Genomic DNA, 15,439 nt, shown 5'->3' with positions numbered 1-15,439 from the left:
CCCCTTCCACCTAGATCCACACTCCTCCCTCCCCCAACCCCCCATCCTTTCCCACAGTTCCTTTCCGGGGAGTAATTTAGTAGCTTCATTTCGGAGCTTGCGCAGTACAACAGGATGGGAGGAGAGTGGGTAAATGAGTCCGGATGTAGCCTATACCACTATTGCTGGACGTGGGTGGGTCGCCGGAAGTGATGTCAGAAGGGAGGAGGAGGAAGGGGAGAGAGGGAGGACTCTAGGCGGTAAAATGGCGCCTGTCAGGCTGGGGGATGTGGCGGCAGAGGCAGCGGCCCTGCTTCCGAGCGGTTAAGGCATCCCCCGAGTGTGGGGGGGGGGAGACCAGCTTCAGGCCCGCGCCTCATACTTCGTGGCTCCCCCTCCCCTCTTTCCGCTCTCTCTCTTTCTCCTTCCTTATTTCCAGCTCCGCGCGCCCCGCTCTCTCAGCCCTTCCCTTCCTCCCGCCGGCTTTCCTGCACTCAACCACCTAGTGCGCCTGCGCCGCGGGCTTCCCTCTTCTTCCCCCTTTCCCTCCCCCCTCATCTGCCCCCTTCCCTCTCTGTCCAAGGACCCTACCCTAAAATCTCTTGCCCCTATTTAGCGTGTATTTCCCCCCTTTCAGGGTACCCTCCTGCGGGTCCCCAAGGACTTGCCACATCTTTTTACCTATTTAGGGACATTTCTCCCATTTGGGGGGGACCTCCTTGAGCTGCATCCCCCTCCCCGTGTCCTAGCTGTAGCTTATTAGTGCTTGAACCCCGTACCTTTCCCCTCCCAACAGCGGGAGGGGGAAGGGGAGGCACTGCCCCCGGGGGCCTGGCTGAGCCGGGCCCCGGGGCCCCCAGGGCCATCAGGGCCAGGGGCGTCGGGATGATGAGGACTCAATGTCTCCTGGGTCTGCGCACTTTCGTGGCCTTTGCGGCCAAGCTCTGGAGCTTCTGCCTGTACCTTCTGCGGAGACAGGTCCGAACGGTGAGACTGGGGTGTCAGCAAGCCGGCTGGAGCTCTCTCCCCCCCGCTGGATTTTGGGGGGATCGGGAGAAGCAATCCGGAGTAATTGGTGGGCTACTCTCGTTGGGTCTAGGACAGGAGTTGGGTAAGCATGCAAATTGTGAGATGGCCTGCCGGGGGAACCTCCACCCTTGAGCTGGTTGAGTCGGGCAGGGATTTGGAGGAAGGATACTTAATAGGAAGCACAGTTGACAAGGCCCCGAAATTTGTTTAATGGGTAGGACTTGTTGGTATGGGGGAGGGTTTCTATAAACTGTAATTGTTTTTGAAGAAACTGATTTTAAGTTTTACCTAGAGATCTGGATTGGTGGAAAGACTTTTTCTGGGGAAATTTTGTGTTTATAAGGAGTCCTTAAGTTTCAGCTAACCTCTTGTAACAGGAATTGAATCACGTTTGCAAAGGGGAGGAGCCATTGTGAAGTTAGAATTGAAGGAGACCCTTGTGGGAAAGGGCCTGGAGTTTGAGCAAGAAATATGAGGGTAAAGAGAGCCTAGAATAATGGGGGTTCTTGCCAGAGGACACTTAAAAAATCTTTAGGAAAAGTTTGAGCTATGGAGGCACGTGTAGCATGACATTTTGGTGAGTTTGCTGGGTGGTAGTTTCCCTCATCTGTAAATCTTAGTTAGACTGAGTGATACTTTGAGTTGGATATCTAATTGGTGAATCATGAATGGCCCCTTAGGTGGGAGAACCATTTTGTGTGTATGTGTGTGTTTTGGGAGGGAGAGCCTAGTGAGGCCTCAGTGGTTCATGGAAATAATTGAGTGAATTAACATTTCCCCTAAGGAAAGAGTTTGTTACCTTTTTAATTCCAGCTTATTCTTGTCATGGGAGAAGAATCCTTTAGGAAGGGAGAATTTAAGGGTGAAGAATCCCTAAGTTGGCCCCGCAACTTTCAATGAAATTCTAAGTAAAACAAAATAGAAACTATTAGGGATGCCCCATCTATGAGAGGAAAGCCCTCTGGATTTTAGGGAGTATTAGCCCCTTCAGTTTGAGAACATGGGCTTCACCTTGATTTATTCTTTTTTTCCATCACAGGGTACTGAGAAAACTTCCACCACTATCCTTAAGGGAAGGGAGGGCCTGAACCCTTGAATCTTGAGAGGAGAGCTAGGATTGGGAAAGAGAAGTAGGGGACATTTGAGGCTGGGGGAATTCCTGGCTCTGATACTTAATGTGATTCCTTAGCAAATCACCTCAGTTTCTACATCCTGAAAATGGTATGTATACTACATACCTCACAGTGTAGGGAAGAAAGTTATTTTCAAACAGGTGCTATGTAAATGTGAACTATTCCTATTTTTACTACTGCCACCATACTAAGTTTATTTCCCTAAGATGCCTTTCTGCTTGACCTTGCCTTACATTCTCTTCCTCTTTCCGAATCCATGGTTTATTTTATCCCAGGTATTAGGAGGAGGAATTGTAGTCTGTCTTGGTAGTGGGGATAGGGACCTCCAAAATTATCTCCAATGTTGATCTATATCCCAGAGCCAAGCCAAAGCTAGACTCTCAAGTCCTCCCATTTCCAGGTAGCTCCCCTTCTCTCTCTTGGTAGCTGCTAAAAGCATTTTCCTACATGCTTAGTCCAAGATAGTGTAGGGCTCCCTAGCTGTCCTCTATCTCCATTAGGCCCTGTTCTGGGGTGGAGAAACAGAGAATGGGGAGATACCATGGAAATGGGGGGATAAGACACTTGGATTTTTAGAAAACTTCTCTGTGTCAAGGAGTCTAGGTTCCTAAAGGAAAATCTAGTCAGGTAAATAAGGACATCAATCCAAGGGGGCTTTGGGCTTAGGTAGGGTGGGGTATCTGAGCTTCTCTAGGAGAGACCTGAGTTAAAATGCTACCTCAAGATTCAAACCTCACACTAGCTGTGTGAGGCAAATCATTTAACCCCTCGGAGCTTTAGCTTCCTTATGTATAAAGTGAGGGCACTGATCTTTTCCAGCTCTAAATCCAGTCCTATGAGAGCCAGGAATTAGAAAGTTTAATTCTGAGCAGGAAGAGGGAGAAAAGTTAGGATTGGAGGGGGAGGAGAGATGCATTTATCTCAACTTTCCTTGGGAATTAATGCTTTGAGCTTTCTGATAAGCAGTCAAATCTGCCTAAAAGGTTGGGGTTTTCAACAATTAGACTGAGCAGAATCTAGGGAGAGTTGCCTTGGGGGCCAAGGTCCTATGTAACCCATGACTGCTTGTGATGATGGAAATGGACAGGTGGCTGGTTAAAATAGGCTTCATGGCCCTTGGCCTGGAGAACTTAACTGACCTGACAATTTCTGAATGTGCATAGACCCAGGTGAGACAAACCCTAGGGGGCTGACTTTTCAGTCCCCACTCAGACCCCCATTCCTTCTCAGAGACCCAGGAATTCCCCCCAGCCCTTGCTCCTTTTCCTCAGAAGAATAATCATTCCAGCTGACACTATTCAGGGATCAGAGACCCAAGTGGCTAGCTCCATTTCAGTCTGCATTGATAACTTATTAAACATCCTTGGGATATAGTGAGGGTTAGAGTAGAACTTTTTGGGTTCCTGGCTCTTATTGGGAAAGGGCTTCCTCCAGTCAGAAGTCCTAATATTTCCTTCTTGTTGCCTTTAGATAATTCAGTATCAGACTGTTCGATATGACATCCTTCCTCTATCCCCTGTGTCCCGAAACAGGCTTGGTGAGTACCTGGGACCTTGGGAAACCATCAAAGGCTAAAAGTAAGAGTAGGATGAATGGAGCCTGAAAGTCACCCACTAGTAAATGTCTTGGAGAAGCTAAAGCACTCTGGAACTCTGGCTCTTATCTCTGTTTTTTTCCCTCTGTTTCTAGGCCAGGTAAAGCGAAAGATACTAGTACTGGATCTGGATGAAACTCTTATTCACTCCCACCATGATGGGGTCCTGAGGCCTACAGTTCGACCAGGAACACCTCCTGACTTCATCCTCAAGGTCTGAGGATGAATGGGATGGATGTATATGCCACTACTCTGCCCTCTCCCTGCCCCCATCACCTTTTACTCTCCTTCACCTCCTTCTGGGGTTTTCTGTTCCTTTCTCCTTGGGATTGGGGTAAACCTGGTGGGGCAAAAGTCTGTCCAGGGAGGGGATGATAGTAGGGCTTCCCCCCAGCCCCTCCTTGTCCCCCCCACAGGTCGTAATAGACAAACATCCTGTCCGTTTTTTTGTACATAAGAGGCCCCATGTGGACTTCTTCTTAGAAGTGGTAAGTTTTGGGGAGTTCAAGGGGGTTGGGGGGTGTTTTAGTAAAGAAAGGAGTAATTTTCAGAATCTAGGAGCTGTAAGGGATTGGGACTATGGAGTAAGTGTTGGGATCTGGGGAGGGGGAGGATGGAGGTTAGTTATATGTAGGAGACTTGGAGGAAGGGCAATATAGGAGTTATGGGAGTTAGCAAGGGTGGTTTTATTGTGGTCTTATTCAACTTTGGCTGTTGCCATGGGTTTCTGTTTATTTTTGAGCTTCTGTTCTCACCTTGCCCTTTTGCATTTGGGGACAGGATATACTGATCCTCAAAAAGAATGAAAGGTATAACCAGAGATTGTGGGTTTGGTACCTGATTCAAAGAGCCTCTCAGTCTGTGATAGCTTTCCATTTCTTTCCTCTTCAGGTGAGCCAGTGGTATGAGCTGGTTGTATTTACAGCAAGTATGGAGATTTACGGTTCAGCTGTGGCTGACAAGTTGGACAATAGCCGGAGCATACTTAAGAGACGATACTACAGACAGGTAAGGGGCCTGGGTTCTCCATTTTTTGAAGAAAATAGGGCTTGAGAGCCCAGATGTTAATGTCCTTGGGTGGGGAAGGGCACATCTGTAAGTCTTTGGGCAAGGAGATAACACAGCCCCTGTTTATTAGGTTAAAGGGCTACGGAGGTGGCTTTCCCCCGTTCTATCCCCTCCTCTCCCCATTCCCTGCCAGTCTCTCTTACCTAAGAACCATGAGAGATCTGGGGTAAGTTGGGATTTGGGGAACCAGCCCCAGAAGGGAGTCTGTCTTTTCTTAGCTAATGCCCTTGTCTACACCACCTTCCAGCACTGCACTTTGGAGTTGGGCAGCTACATCAAGGACCTCTCTGTGGTCCACAGTGACCTTTCCAGCATTGTGATCCTGGATAACTCCCCAGGAGCCTATAGGAGCCATCCAGGTAGTGGGGTTTGAGGGAAGGCTAGAAAGTGGCCAGGGGAGGTGTGGTGGTTACTGTATTCATTCTCTGATGATTTGGGCCTGTGGCTCCCTGTTCTTTTTCAGAGAGTCATATAAAAGCACTTTGGGAGTGGGGCTTTTGTTTTTACCATGTTGGTAATATCTTAATTTATTGATATCCTTTGCTTAATACAGTATGTATTCTTACAAAGTTTCTGAGTCAAATTGTTCTAAATGCAGTCATTTTACAAAGCTGGATTTCCAAATGTAATTTTAATAGATCATAATTGTCCAGGAGCTTTTTATGATCACATTGAACCGAGCCAATAAAATACAGCTAATTTTTGTATAGGGGAATTAAAGGATGTTCAGGAAAGACCACTTGACTTGGAATTATTAGCTCTGTTCAAATATTTGGTTTTCTAACCATGGGTAAGTCACTTAAATTATCTGAGCCCTTTTTCTTATCCATAAAATAAAGGTAATTGCCTCACAAGCTGTTGTAAGGCAAGTGCTTGGTAGTTAATAGTTTATCTTTTCAAACTTGCTCAGTCCTATTTTATTGATCCCTGTTTTCAGATAATGCCATCCCAATCAAGTCCTGGTTTAGTGACCCCAGTGACACAGCACTCCTCAACCTACTCCCTATGCTGGATGCTCTCAGGTGAGAAGGCCAGGGTTGGATACTTGGGCCTGGATACTGGAGAGGTATAGTGGAATGAATGCTAGTCGCAGAGCCAGGAAGACCTGGGTTTAAATCCCACTTCCAACACTTCTAGCTCTGTGACTATGAGCAAGTCCCTTAATCTGCCATCTGCAAAATGGGATATATCTATATCTATTTACATCACAGGATTGTTCTGTCATGATCAAGTGAGATAATGTATGTAAAGTGCTTTGTAGACATTAACAACACTACATAAAATGCCTTTTGTTATTGCTGTTGTTATGTTCTTGAGGAAATTAGGGGCTGGAAGAAAAGGAGACCTAGGGATCCTGGATCCTTTGTCAGTGGGTGAATGTTTATCCCCTACTATTCCCTTCTTCCCCTACCCCAGGTTCACTGCCGACGTCCGATCTGTGCTGAGCCGAAACCTTCACCAACATCGGCTCTGGTGACGGCCACTTCCCCCCCCCCCCACCCCCCACGCACACAAATGGAGCGGGGGAAGGGAGGTAGAGCCCTTGGGCTGCTTGCTCCATCCCCAGCCCATTTCTGAGGACTGCCTGGCCTGGGCCATCTACACTCCACTTGGAGGCCAGATGGACATACAAGCCCAGATACTGAAACAGCCTCACCATGTTCACACACTCCCTGGAAACTCCAGGTTGGGATACAGACTGTGGCCTGGGAGGGCCAAAACAGCCCCCATGTCAGGGGTGAAAGACTGGTCAGAGGTAGGGAGAGACTGACCTAGGAGGGTCAGACAGATGCTAAACCAGCTCTGTTGTGATTTGATTTTTTTTTTTAAAAACTCTTGTAAAAAACAGCTCTAACTCTTCACTGCTACTGGGGGGGGGGGGTATGGGAGGGGAACCCAGGGCTTCATCCAGCCCACTGATTTCTTCCCTCCCTCTCAACATCTTGCCAAGTCGTCTCTTTTTGTAACCATCTTCAGCCTCCTCCCCATTGAACCATGCATTATAACTTTGAAATTGAAGCTGCCCAGGCCCCATCTCTGGGATCTTGGGAAAGAGGGTTGGTGGGCCCCTGGGAAAGGGGTATTGCCCTATCTTCCTCTACTTTGGGGAGGGTCAGCATAAAGTTTTGGTGAAGACTAGTGGAGAGAAGCAATGAAAGGGGAGTTTATGTTTTGCTTAGTGGTGGATTGTCTGAGGGAGGAGCTACGGTTTATCTGCATTAGGAAGAGAGGCTGGTTAGATTTAGAAGTGGCAGAGGGGAGGGTGGCTGTTTACAAGTGCCCTGCTCTGATTAAGAGAATTGAGCAGAACAGGGTCGGCCCACAGGTTCTGGGCGGGGCTACGGTGACAAGCTCCTCTCCGTTCTTTGGCCCTCATTGGTTCCCTGATACATCAATTCTACACCGGATCTACTTCCACTTCCTTGTCACGTGACACCCCCATTTTTATGACGCCTCACGTACCCCCAAGTCCTGTGTTGACGTAGTTCGCTTTCCTCCCTCAATCTACCTTTTGGGACCTTAGTGCCCCAAGGTTATGCGCTGTTAGCACTCCATGTTAAATCCAGGTGCTTTTCTGGTTTTCGACCTCCCAACTCCCATTCCCACCTTGGCACTATTTTGTTTTGATGTCTGCAAAATCCCCTGCGTAGCAGCACTTTCCTTAAATCCATTCGTCGTAACTGTCTCCATTCTTTTCGGGATCCCTAGTGGTTAAAAAGTCTGCATCTGCTCACACCCCTATGGCATCTGAAATATAGTCTGAGTCGCCTTCACCGTGCGCATCGGGACAGCGAATCCGTTGCCGTAATTTCGTAAATCCGTTCCGAAGCGGTTACTCAGTGGCGTAAGAGGGAGGTGAGGTGGGCGGTTCTTGCGCTCGCCGCGTAGGAGGCCCCGCCCCCCCTGCGCCGTTGGCGTATACAGGGCGACTGGGCGGCTCCCAGTGGGGCCGGGGGAAGCGGGGCGGAGTTGGTGAATAGGGAAGTGGCGCAGGTCGCAGAGATCGCTCCGCCGAGTGAGTTCACCCGCCCGGCCGTCCGTCTCCGTCGCCGCCGCCCCCCGCCCCGGCCCCGTCCGCCCCCCCCTCCCCCGCTCCCCTCAGCCCATCCCGGCCCGGTCCCTGGGAGGATGAAGTTCGTTTACAAGGAGGAGCACCCGTTCGAGAAGCGCCGCTCTGAGGGCGAGAAGATCCGCAAGAAGTATCCCGACCGAGTCCCGGTGAGGCGGGGCGCGGCGGGGCAGGGCGGACGTTATATTCTCCGCGGCGAAGCCAGGCTGTGCATGTCAAGGCGTACGGCCAGAGCAGGGGGCTCCCCGCAGCTGCGGGGGCGCCTAGGGATGCGCAGGGCTTGGAGCTGTGGGAGGCCTGAGGCTGCGGGGCCTTCCCGGGTCGGAAAGGGAATTCCCCCATCTGTAGAGGCAGCCCCGGAGAGCTGGGAAGGGCGGCAGGGGAGGCGTTAGCTTGGGGGTGTGGTTTAGGAGACGAAAATGAGAGATAGGAGGGAGGGGAATCGAGTTTTTAAGAAGGGGAGATAGATATTAGGGAATCGGTGGGAGTTGGTATGAGTTGAGGTCCTTACCTATTTCACACAAACTTCCAGGGTTCCAGGATGGAGAATAGAAATGTCTGGAGATCTTTAAAGCTATGCTTTCTCTATTCTAAGAAATTGTTCTAAAGGATCTAGGTTCTAATAGGATCACAAGGGTTCCCATCGAGGATCATTGGCTATTGGACATCTGGTATACAGAATGGAGTTAAAAGGGAACTGAGACCAACTTATACCTGAATGAACAGAATCCCATCTGCAATTTTAACATTTATTAACATATTTTTTACTTCTGACAATTGATCATTTAATTCTTGCTCCTTCAAATGGAGATTCACTAACTCCATTCCACTTTTAGATGCTAATTGCTGGGAAGCCTACAGAAAAAAATGGGGTCAGAGTGTCCTTTTACCATTAAGGCACCCCCACCCAGTGTCAGGGCCTTCAAGAATATAGCTATCAGGGGAGGAAAGATCATATTTCTGAATGTTTATGCGGAAGCTGTGGAGTGAGGGGAGGAAATGCTTGATCTGGTAGGCACAATGATAGTATTCTAATAATAGTCTTTTGACTTATGTGCTCTCTTCCTCCCCCCCCCCCCCCCCCAGGTAATTGTGGAGAAGGCTCCCAAGGCCCGGATAGGTGACCTGGACAAGAAGAAATACCTGGTGCCTTCTGATCTCACAGGTGGGAACCACTGAATAAACTGATCCATGGTGGTGGCACTGGTGGTCGGGGAGATGGTAGGCAGGAGTGAATTCCGATTAGAGGCACAAAGTAGACAACTCCTTACTATGTGCCCCTGAAACCTTACACTGTTCTCTAATATGACTTTATTTTTCTACAACCCCTACTCCCAATTTTCCTTATAGTCGGTCAGTTCTACTTCTTGATCCGGAAGCGAATTCATCTCCGAGCTGAGGATGCCCTATTTTTCTTTGTCAACAATGTCATTCCACCCACCAGCGCCACTATGGGCCAGCTTTACCAGGTATGAAGGGGGGGGGGAGATAGTGGGAGGAAAACTCTGAAAGGGCTTTAAGGAAACAACTCCTTTCCTAGCTCTGGTAAAATTGCAGAGAAAGTACCATTGGTGGTTGGGTAACTAGTTGGCTTCCCACTCAAGGCTGGCCCTAATCCTTACAAGTCAATAGGAAATTACAGTTTGCTTGCCAAAAGGGTGGGCAGAAAAAGTTTAGATTAGTCTTGTGGCTGAGGGCAGCCATTAGCTATTCTTTTCAGAGTCCTATGTCTCAACAACTGTTAGGTATGATTCTGATCAACTTTCCTGGAGCAATCTGGGATATATGGGTCTCTAAGGAACTTGACTTACTGATGGGCAGGCTTACCTACATGCCAACACTGTACCCCTACCCCTAGGAACATCATGAAGAAGACTTCTTTCTATACATTGCCTACAGCGACGAAAGTGTCTATGGTCTGTGAAGTTGCCTGCCGCCCCTGGGTGGGGGGGCCCTTCTCTAAGAAGAGTGAGGGTTCCCCTGTCTCTTCCTCTCCTTATCCCCCACCTCCCCCATTCTCCTCAGTTTCTTCCCCCTGCTGGAAGACAAACAACACCACCTGTCAGGACCTGCAATTTGCAATGTTTAAGACTCTCTTTCCCTCAGCCCATTCTGGCTGGGGTTGGGGAGGGCAAGGGTAGAGGGGACCCCCAATGTCTCTATTTTCTTTTTTTCTGCCTCCTCTTCTCCCCTCCCCCAATCTCTTCTTGGTTGTTTCCCTTTTTCTTTTTGTCTCACTCACTGATTGTTTTGGTTTCTGTTCCTTCCCAGACTCCCCAAGGGACTTGGGTTCCTACAATTCCTCCCCTCTCCTCCACCCCTTTCATTTTCCCTCCCACGGGGTAGGGGTGGAGGGGTGGGAGGGGGCTGGGGGTGGAGAAGATCAATAAAGAAACCACCAACTTAACTGCTTTGTTTCCTGCCCTTTTTCTGATCTTCGCCGTTGTGGGGCCCATGAAGGGAGAAATGGGACCATCTTCACCTGCCCCCTTCCCCTATGCTCATCACAGTGGGAAGGGTGGGTCGATTCTTCTGCCTTGGAATTAGTTTAGAGAAAAATATCCTTACTTCCACATTTAACACGAGTAGTGTGAGAATATCTCTGTGTGGGAGGGGGCCTTTGCCTATTATACCTGATTAAAGGGAAAGCGCGTTATCCCGAGCTTAGACGGGAATCATGTCTCCCAGCAGTCTCTACTTCCGCCTGATCGGAAGCGCCCTTGACTAGTGGTCGAGAAGTAGCAAAGAGAGGCGGTAAGGTGGCCGGAAGCTACGTTTCTCTCTTCCTTTCTCTTTACGGTCCCGCCCAGCCTACAGTTCCCGGCAGCCCATGCGGTCCTTTCCCCCCCAACCCCTTAGCTCCTCCTTTCCCCGCCACTGGAGAGTGAGGGGAAAGTGGTGCGCCTGCGCAGGGATTAGGACTGCTGGGAATTGTAGTAACGCTGGCCTTCGCTGTCCACGTACAGCTACATAAACCAGGACTACGCGCCCCGTGGTGCATTGCGCGCTGAGAGGCGGAGGGCGGAGAGGAAGGGGGAGGGGAGGAGTAGGGAGCAGGCGGCCGGCGACGCGGGGGGGTGGGGGGGGGGTCCGGTCCGGGAGTGCGGGAGGCGGCAGGAGCCTGGCGGTTCAACCACAGGGGAAAGAGGAGCTCGGAAGAAGACAGGGTAGCGGGACGGAACCCGAACTTGGGTTGGGGTTAGGGTTGAGACAGTCTCGGGAGGGTGGAAGACTGTAGAGGCACCGGAGACAGCACCGGGAGTCTGGGGGTGGGGGGTGGGGGGGAGGGGCGGTGCGGTGGCGATGCTGGAAGCCATGGCGGAGCCCAGCCCCGAAGGTGAGCCCGGGGACCCGGAGTTGGTGACTGGGAAACTTGGGGGGCGGGGAGCCCCGTAGGGGCCCGGGGGAGGGGGTGATGAGTTGGGATACTAGGACCGGGAAGCGGAGGCTGAAGGAACTGGAGGAAGAGGTCGGACGTTCGGAGGGGGTGAGAGAGAGCCCGTGGACTGGGCCAGAACGGGGGAGCTGGGCAGCCTGTGGGGAACGGCCTTTTGGAGCTGCTTTTCGGGCAGGAAGGGGACTTGCTATGGATCTGGGTACAGTTTGGGGTTCAAGAATGGGAAGTGACTGCGAAGTAGTATAAAATTGGGGGTACGGAGCCAGGTAATTTGGGGAGCTTGTGGATCCAGGTTAGTTGGGGGGACGGCCGGGAAGAGAAAAGATGGGAAACTGCTGCGGGGGAGGGGTGCTGTGGAACTGGGTAACTGCTGGGGGGGGTGCTGTGGAGTCAGGGAACTGCTGGGGGAGGGGAAGGGTGGCTGGGGAGCTGGAGCCGGGGAGTTGATTGGTGGGGGCTGGAAGAGCCATGAGGACCAGGAACTGGAGACTTGTTTGGGAGTTAGTAGGAAGGGGGCAGTTTGGCTGGGAGAAAATGGGCTGGAGGGAGCGGCAGAAGAGGCTGGAAACGGATGAGCCTGAGGGCGGGCCTCCCTTCCCCCCTTCCCCCTAGGCTGAGAAGCCAGAGACTGGGAGAAGGTTGGAGTGGAGAGTTTTGGGGTATGAAGTATTGTGCCTGGGAGTAGTGATAGAGTATGGGCAGAACACTGAGCAGAAGATCTACAAATCAGAATAGGGCCTGGGGGACCATCTAATTGAGTTGGGGGAGTTGAGCCGCATGTCCAGGCCTGAGAACAAGGTCTTGAGGACTGATTATGAGGAGGGTGTAATGAAGCCAACCTAAACTTACTAAGAGCTTTGAGAAGTGGGAACAAGGGATTCTTCATGAACTGGTCTGAAAAGAGAACCCAGAGAGTAAGAGTAGTGGGGCTCAGGACCTGATGGTGTGTGGGAGTGTCCCAATCAATGGATGGGCAATGGGAGCCCAGTATAAAGGGCAAAGGAGGAGTTAGGGGCCCTTGGGACCAGAAAGGGTAACAATGGAAAGAAGTAGAATAGAACCTGGAGAAACATCAGTATGGGAGGGCAGATGAATGAATGCCAGTAATGGGATTGGGAAGATTAGTTAGCAAAGTGGAAGAGAGGTAGGTTCCTTAAAGAGTAATAATGTTGGGGGAAAGAAACCTGTACACTTTTCCAGTCCCTTGACTCGGCTCCTTTATTGATTTTTTCAGATCTTCCTCCAAACCTGAAGCCAGAGGCCCAGGTGAGATTTCCCTTCCTACTCCAACCTAAGCTCCCCTTAGAAAACCACACGTAAGATTCTCCCAGGTCTTCTACCCCAGTTCTACCTCTCTTCAGGGGAACTTTGCTTCTGGACCACTGTGCACTTTGAGGACTCATGTCTGATTCCTGCACCCACACCCTACTCCCACCCCTTTTTTCCTTTTTCTGTAGCCCCCTGAAAAACGAAGGCGAACAATTGAGGATTTCAACAAATTTTGCAGTTTTGTCTTGGCATATGCTGGCTACATTCCCTCCAGCAAAGAGGTAGGGACAATGGTCTTGGGGATGGGACACGAAGGATTTGGATGAGGGGAAAGGGAGGGAAGGCTAAAGTAAGATTTAGAGAGATGAGAGAGGTAAAGGGGGGGAGTTCAGGAGTAATTCTAGAAATCTCAAAGGTTATGAGGAATAAAATGGATAGGTGAATCTGAAGATGGGACTCTGCAAGTTCTGTGTACTATGAATAGTTATTATTAGTATCATCATGATTAAGGTTAGGATAATGGATAGGGGTTCTAGAGACAAGAGATTTCATGGAGGTGTTTGGGACTGGTTGTTTTAGGGGCTGAATTGTTGGCATTTGCTGGAAGAAGGTGAGTTAGATGTCTGAATTGGGCTTGGAGAAGTTTACTGTGCAAGAGGCCCAGTGTATTAGATAGCTGGTCTAGTACCTGGTTGTGTGGTTAAGTCTGATGTGTCTGCAGGTGTGGGGAATGGAGTTGAAACTTTGAAAGGGAGCACCAACACTTACCCTCCCTTCCCACCCACCCCTAGGAAAGTGACTGGCCAGCCTCTGGCTCTAGTTCACCATTTCGGGGAGAAAGTGCTGCAGATAGTGATGGCTGGGATTCAGCCCCTTCAGACCTTCGAACCATCCAGACTTTTGTCAAAAAGGCTAAATCTTCCAAGAGGCGGGCTGCGCAAGCAGGCCCCCCTCCACCAGGGCCCACCTTTCCTCGACTGCAGGCCTCTGACAATGCTACACTGCTTGAGAAGATGAAGCTTAAGGACTCTCTCTTTGATCTGGATGGACCCAAAGTGGCACCCCCTCTGGTCCCTGCACCCCCAACACATGCCCCTCGGCCCCCTACTACCCTCACCCCTGTCATTGCTTCCCAGGAGGATCTCCCTCAACCCTCACGAAAAAAGGACCGAAAGAACCGAAAGTTGGGGCCAGGTGGGGGAGGAAGCTTTGGAGTGCTTCGGAGACCCCGGTCAGCTCCTGCAGATGGTGAGAAGAGATCGAGAATAAAGAAGAGTAAGAAGCGAAAGTTGAAAAAGCCGGAGAGGGGGGATCGACCCCCCCCCTTCTGGGCCCCCTCGAGCTCTTCCCAGTGACACAGACTCTGAAGAAGAGGAGGAGGAGGAGGAGGAGGAGGAAGACGACGAAATGGTAGCAGTGACAGCAGTAGCAGGCAGTTGTGGGGGTGAGGCCCCAGCTTCTGTACTCCCTCCACCCCCTGAAGCCCCCCGGCCCCTCACCTCCACCCCCCCAGGAGGTATCCCTCCTGAGAGTGAAGCCAAGGAAGTGGGGAGCACCGAGACGAGCCAGGATGGGGATGGGAGCTCCAGTGAGGGTGAGATGCGGGTAATGGATGAGGACATCATGGTAGAATCAGGTAAGAAGGGCATTTGAGGGAAGTACACTGGGGAGAAAGGGGGGGAATAGAGAAGGGCATGTACTTTTGTCCCCAAAGGGAGTGGGTTTTTTGGGATGGGGGCATGCTTGCATTTCTGTAGACTTGAGTCCTCAGCAGAACCTGATCACAACCATCCCTTCTCCCAGGCGATGACTCATGGGACTTGATCACCTGTTATTGCCAGAAGCCCTTTGCAGGGAGGCCCATGATTGAGTGCAGTTTGTGTGGAACATGGATCCATCTTTCATGTGCTAAGATTAAGAAGACCAACGTCCCTGACATATTTTACTGCCAGAAGTGCAAGGAGTTGCGGCCAGAGGCCCGTCGGTCCGGTGGTCTCTCGAAGCCTGGAGAGCCCTAGGATCCACCCAAACCTCTCCTACTTCAAGTTGGAATTCTTCACAGAGACATCATCACTGAGATGGGGTCCCTATGTTGCCACTGATCCATTGGGACTTGAACACTGTCCCATTATGGGGTGGAAATTCTCAAGGAAGGCTTGCTTGGGAATGAATGGGTCATTTCCTAAAGCCTTTAAGGACTTGAATTTTGACCCATTGAACCGGAAGGTGTTCCTGTTCCTAAGATTCCCTACTTCATCCCTTCACTGTTCTATCACTTGACCCTGCTTACTCCCATATCCACCAGCCCAGACTAGGGTTGGAATCAGGGTGGGGTGAGGCAGTTGTCTATACCTCTAGTGTAATATAGCATTGCCCACCCCTTTCTTTCATCATTTGTTTGGACTCTTTTATTTTCTTGAACCCCCTTTCCCATTTCTTTTCCTTTTGAAAACCTCCTTTTGGCTCTGGTGGCCTAAAGGAAGGTAACACATGGGTCTCTGTCTTTTGTGTGGGACAGGTGATATTTCTATCATCTACCCACTTCTTTGTTTTAATAATATTGGCCAGCTGCTTGTACATACAGCGTGTTTGTAAATAAAACAAAGTGGGCTCTTTTGTGTTTATAGCCCTGTGACCCTTGGCTTTCCTTCTTGGAAGATATGTGTCTGGTATAGAAGAGAAGGGAAAGCAGGACTAGATCATGTGTTTTCCCCTGCCCCTCAAATACTGAGATCTGGCCTGTTTCCTACTCATAAAATGAAAAAGACTTAGATGCTCTTTAAGGGCTCCTGGTTTAGGCACTCAGGTATAATTCTTTGGACCATAAGTGGGGAAGTCCCTAGCAGCCAACTTTCAAGGAGGGTCTTGCCTCTGGGGTGGGGGTGGGGGACCCAATGAGG

General features: G+C 50.4%; 3 protein-coding genes across 4 annotated transcripts; all 3 read left to right on the top strand.

Moving 5' to 3' along the window:
* The first annotated feature begins 191 nt into the window (after window positions 1–191).
* Window positions 192–7,625, top strand: CTDNEP1 (CTD nuclear envelope phosphatase 1). Of its 2 annotated transcripts, XM_044001988.1 has the most exons (8): window positions 195–966; window positions 3,612–3,678; window positions 3,831–3,949; window positions 4,152–4,223; window positions 4,627–4,743; window positions 5,051–5,162; window positions 5,741–5,825; window positions 6,220–7,625. In XM_044001988.1, exons 1-8 carry the CDS (start codon window positions 865–867, stop codon window positions 6,278–6,280), a joined length of 735 nt encoding a protein of 244 aa, XP_043857923.1. In that variant the 5' UTR covers window positions 195–864; the 3' UTR covers window positions 6,281–7,625. The 2 variants fall into 2 exon arrangements, with proteins under 2 accessions (XP_043857924.1, XP_043857923.1); XM_044001989.1 differs by lacking the exon at window positions 4,152–4,223 and having other exon boundaries at window positions 192–966.
* Window positions 7,626–7,796: 171 nt separating this feature from the next.
* On the top strand, window positions 7,797–10,046 carry LOC122754026 (GABA type A receptor-associated protein). Its single transcript, XM_044001991.1, has 4 exons — window positions 7,797–8,022; window positions 8,960–9,038; window positions 9,224–9,342; window positions 9,732–10,046. The coding sequence occupies exons 1-4, from the start codon at window positions 7,933–7,935 to the stop codon at window positions 9,795–9,797; spliced, it is 354 nt and encodes a 117-aa protein (XP_043857926.1). The 5' UTR covers window positions 7,797–7,932; the 3' UTR covers window positions 9,798–10,046.
* A 1,102-nt stretch (window positions 10,047–11,148) lies between these two features.
* PHF23 (PHD finger protein 23) lies at window positions 11,149–15,165 on the top strand. The gene is given in 6 exon segments (XM_044001987.1): window positions 11,149–11,210; window positions 12,505–12,536; window positions 12,728–12,820; window positions 13,331–13,855; window positions 13,857–14,175; window positions 14,343–15,165. Coding segments are annotated over 6 exon segments (1,218 nt in total). The 5' UTR covers window positions 11,149–11,176; the 3' UTR covers window positions 14,558–15,165.
* Window positions 15,166–15,439: the final 274 nt, after the last annotated feature.

Source organism: Dromiciops gliroides, chromosome 4 (genome assembly GCF_019393635.1).
Source record: "Dromiciops gliroides isolate mDroGli1 chromosome 4, mDroGli1.pri, whole genome shotgun sequence".
Lineage (NCBI taxonomy): Eukaryota > Metazoa > Chordata > Mammalia > Microbiotheria > Microbiotheriidae > Dromiciops > Dromiciops gliroides.
The sequence above is the reverse complement of the archived record's forward strand: the minus strand, read 5'-3'. Positions and strand labels throughout refer to the sequence as shown.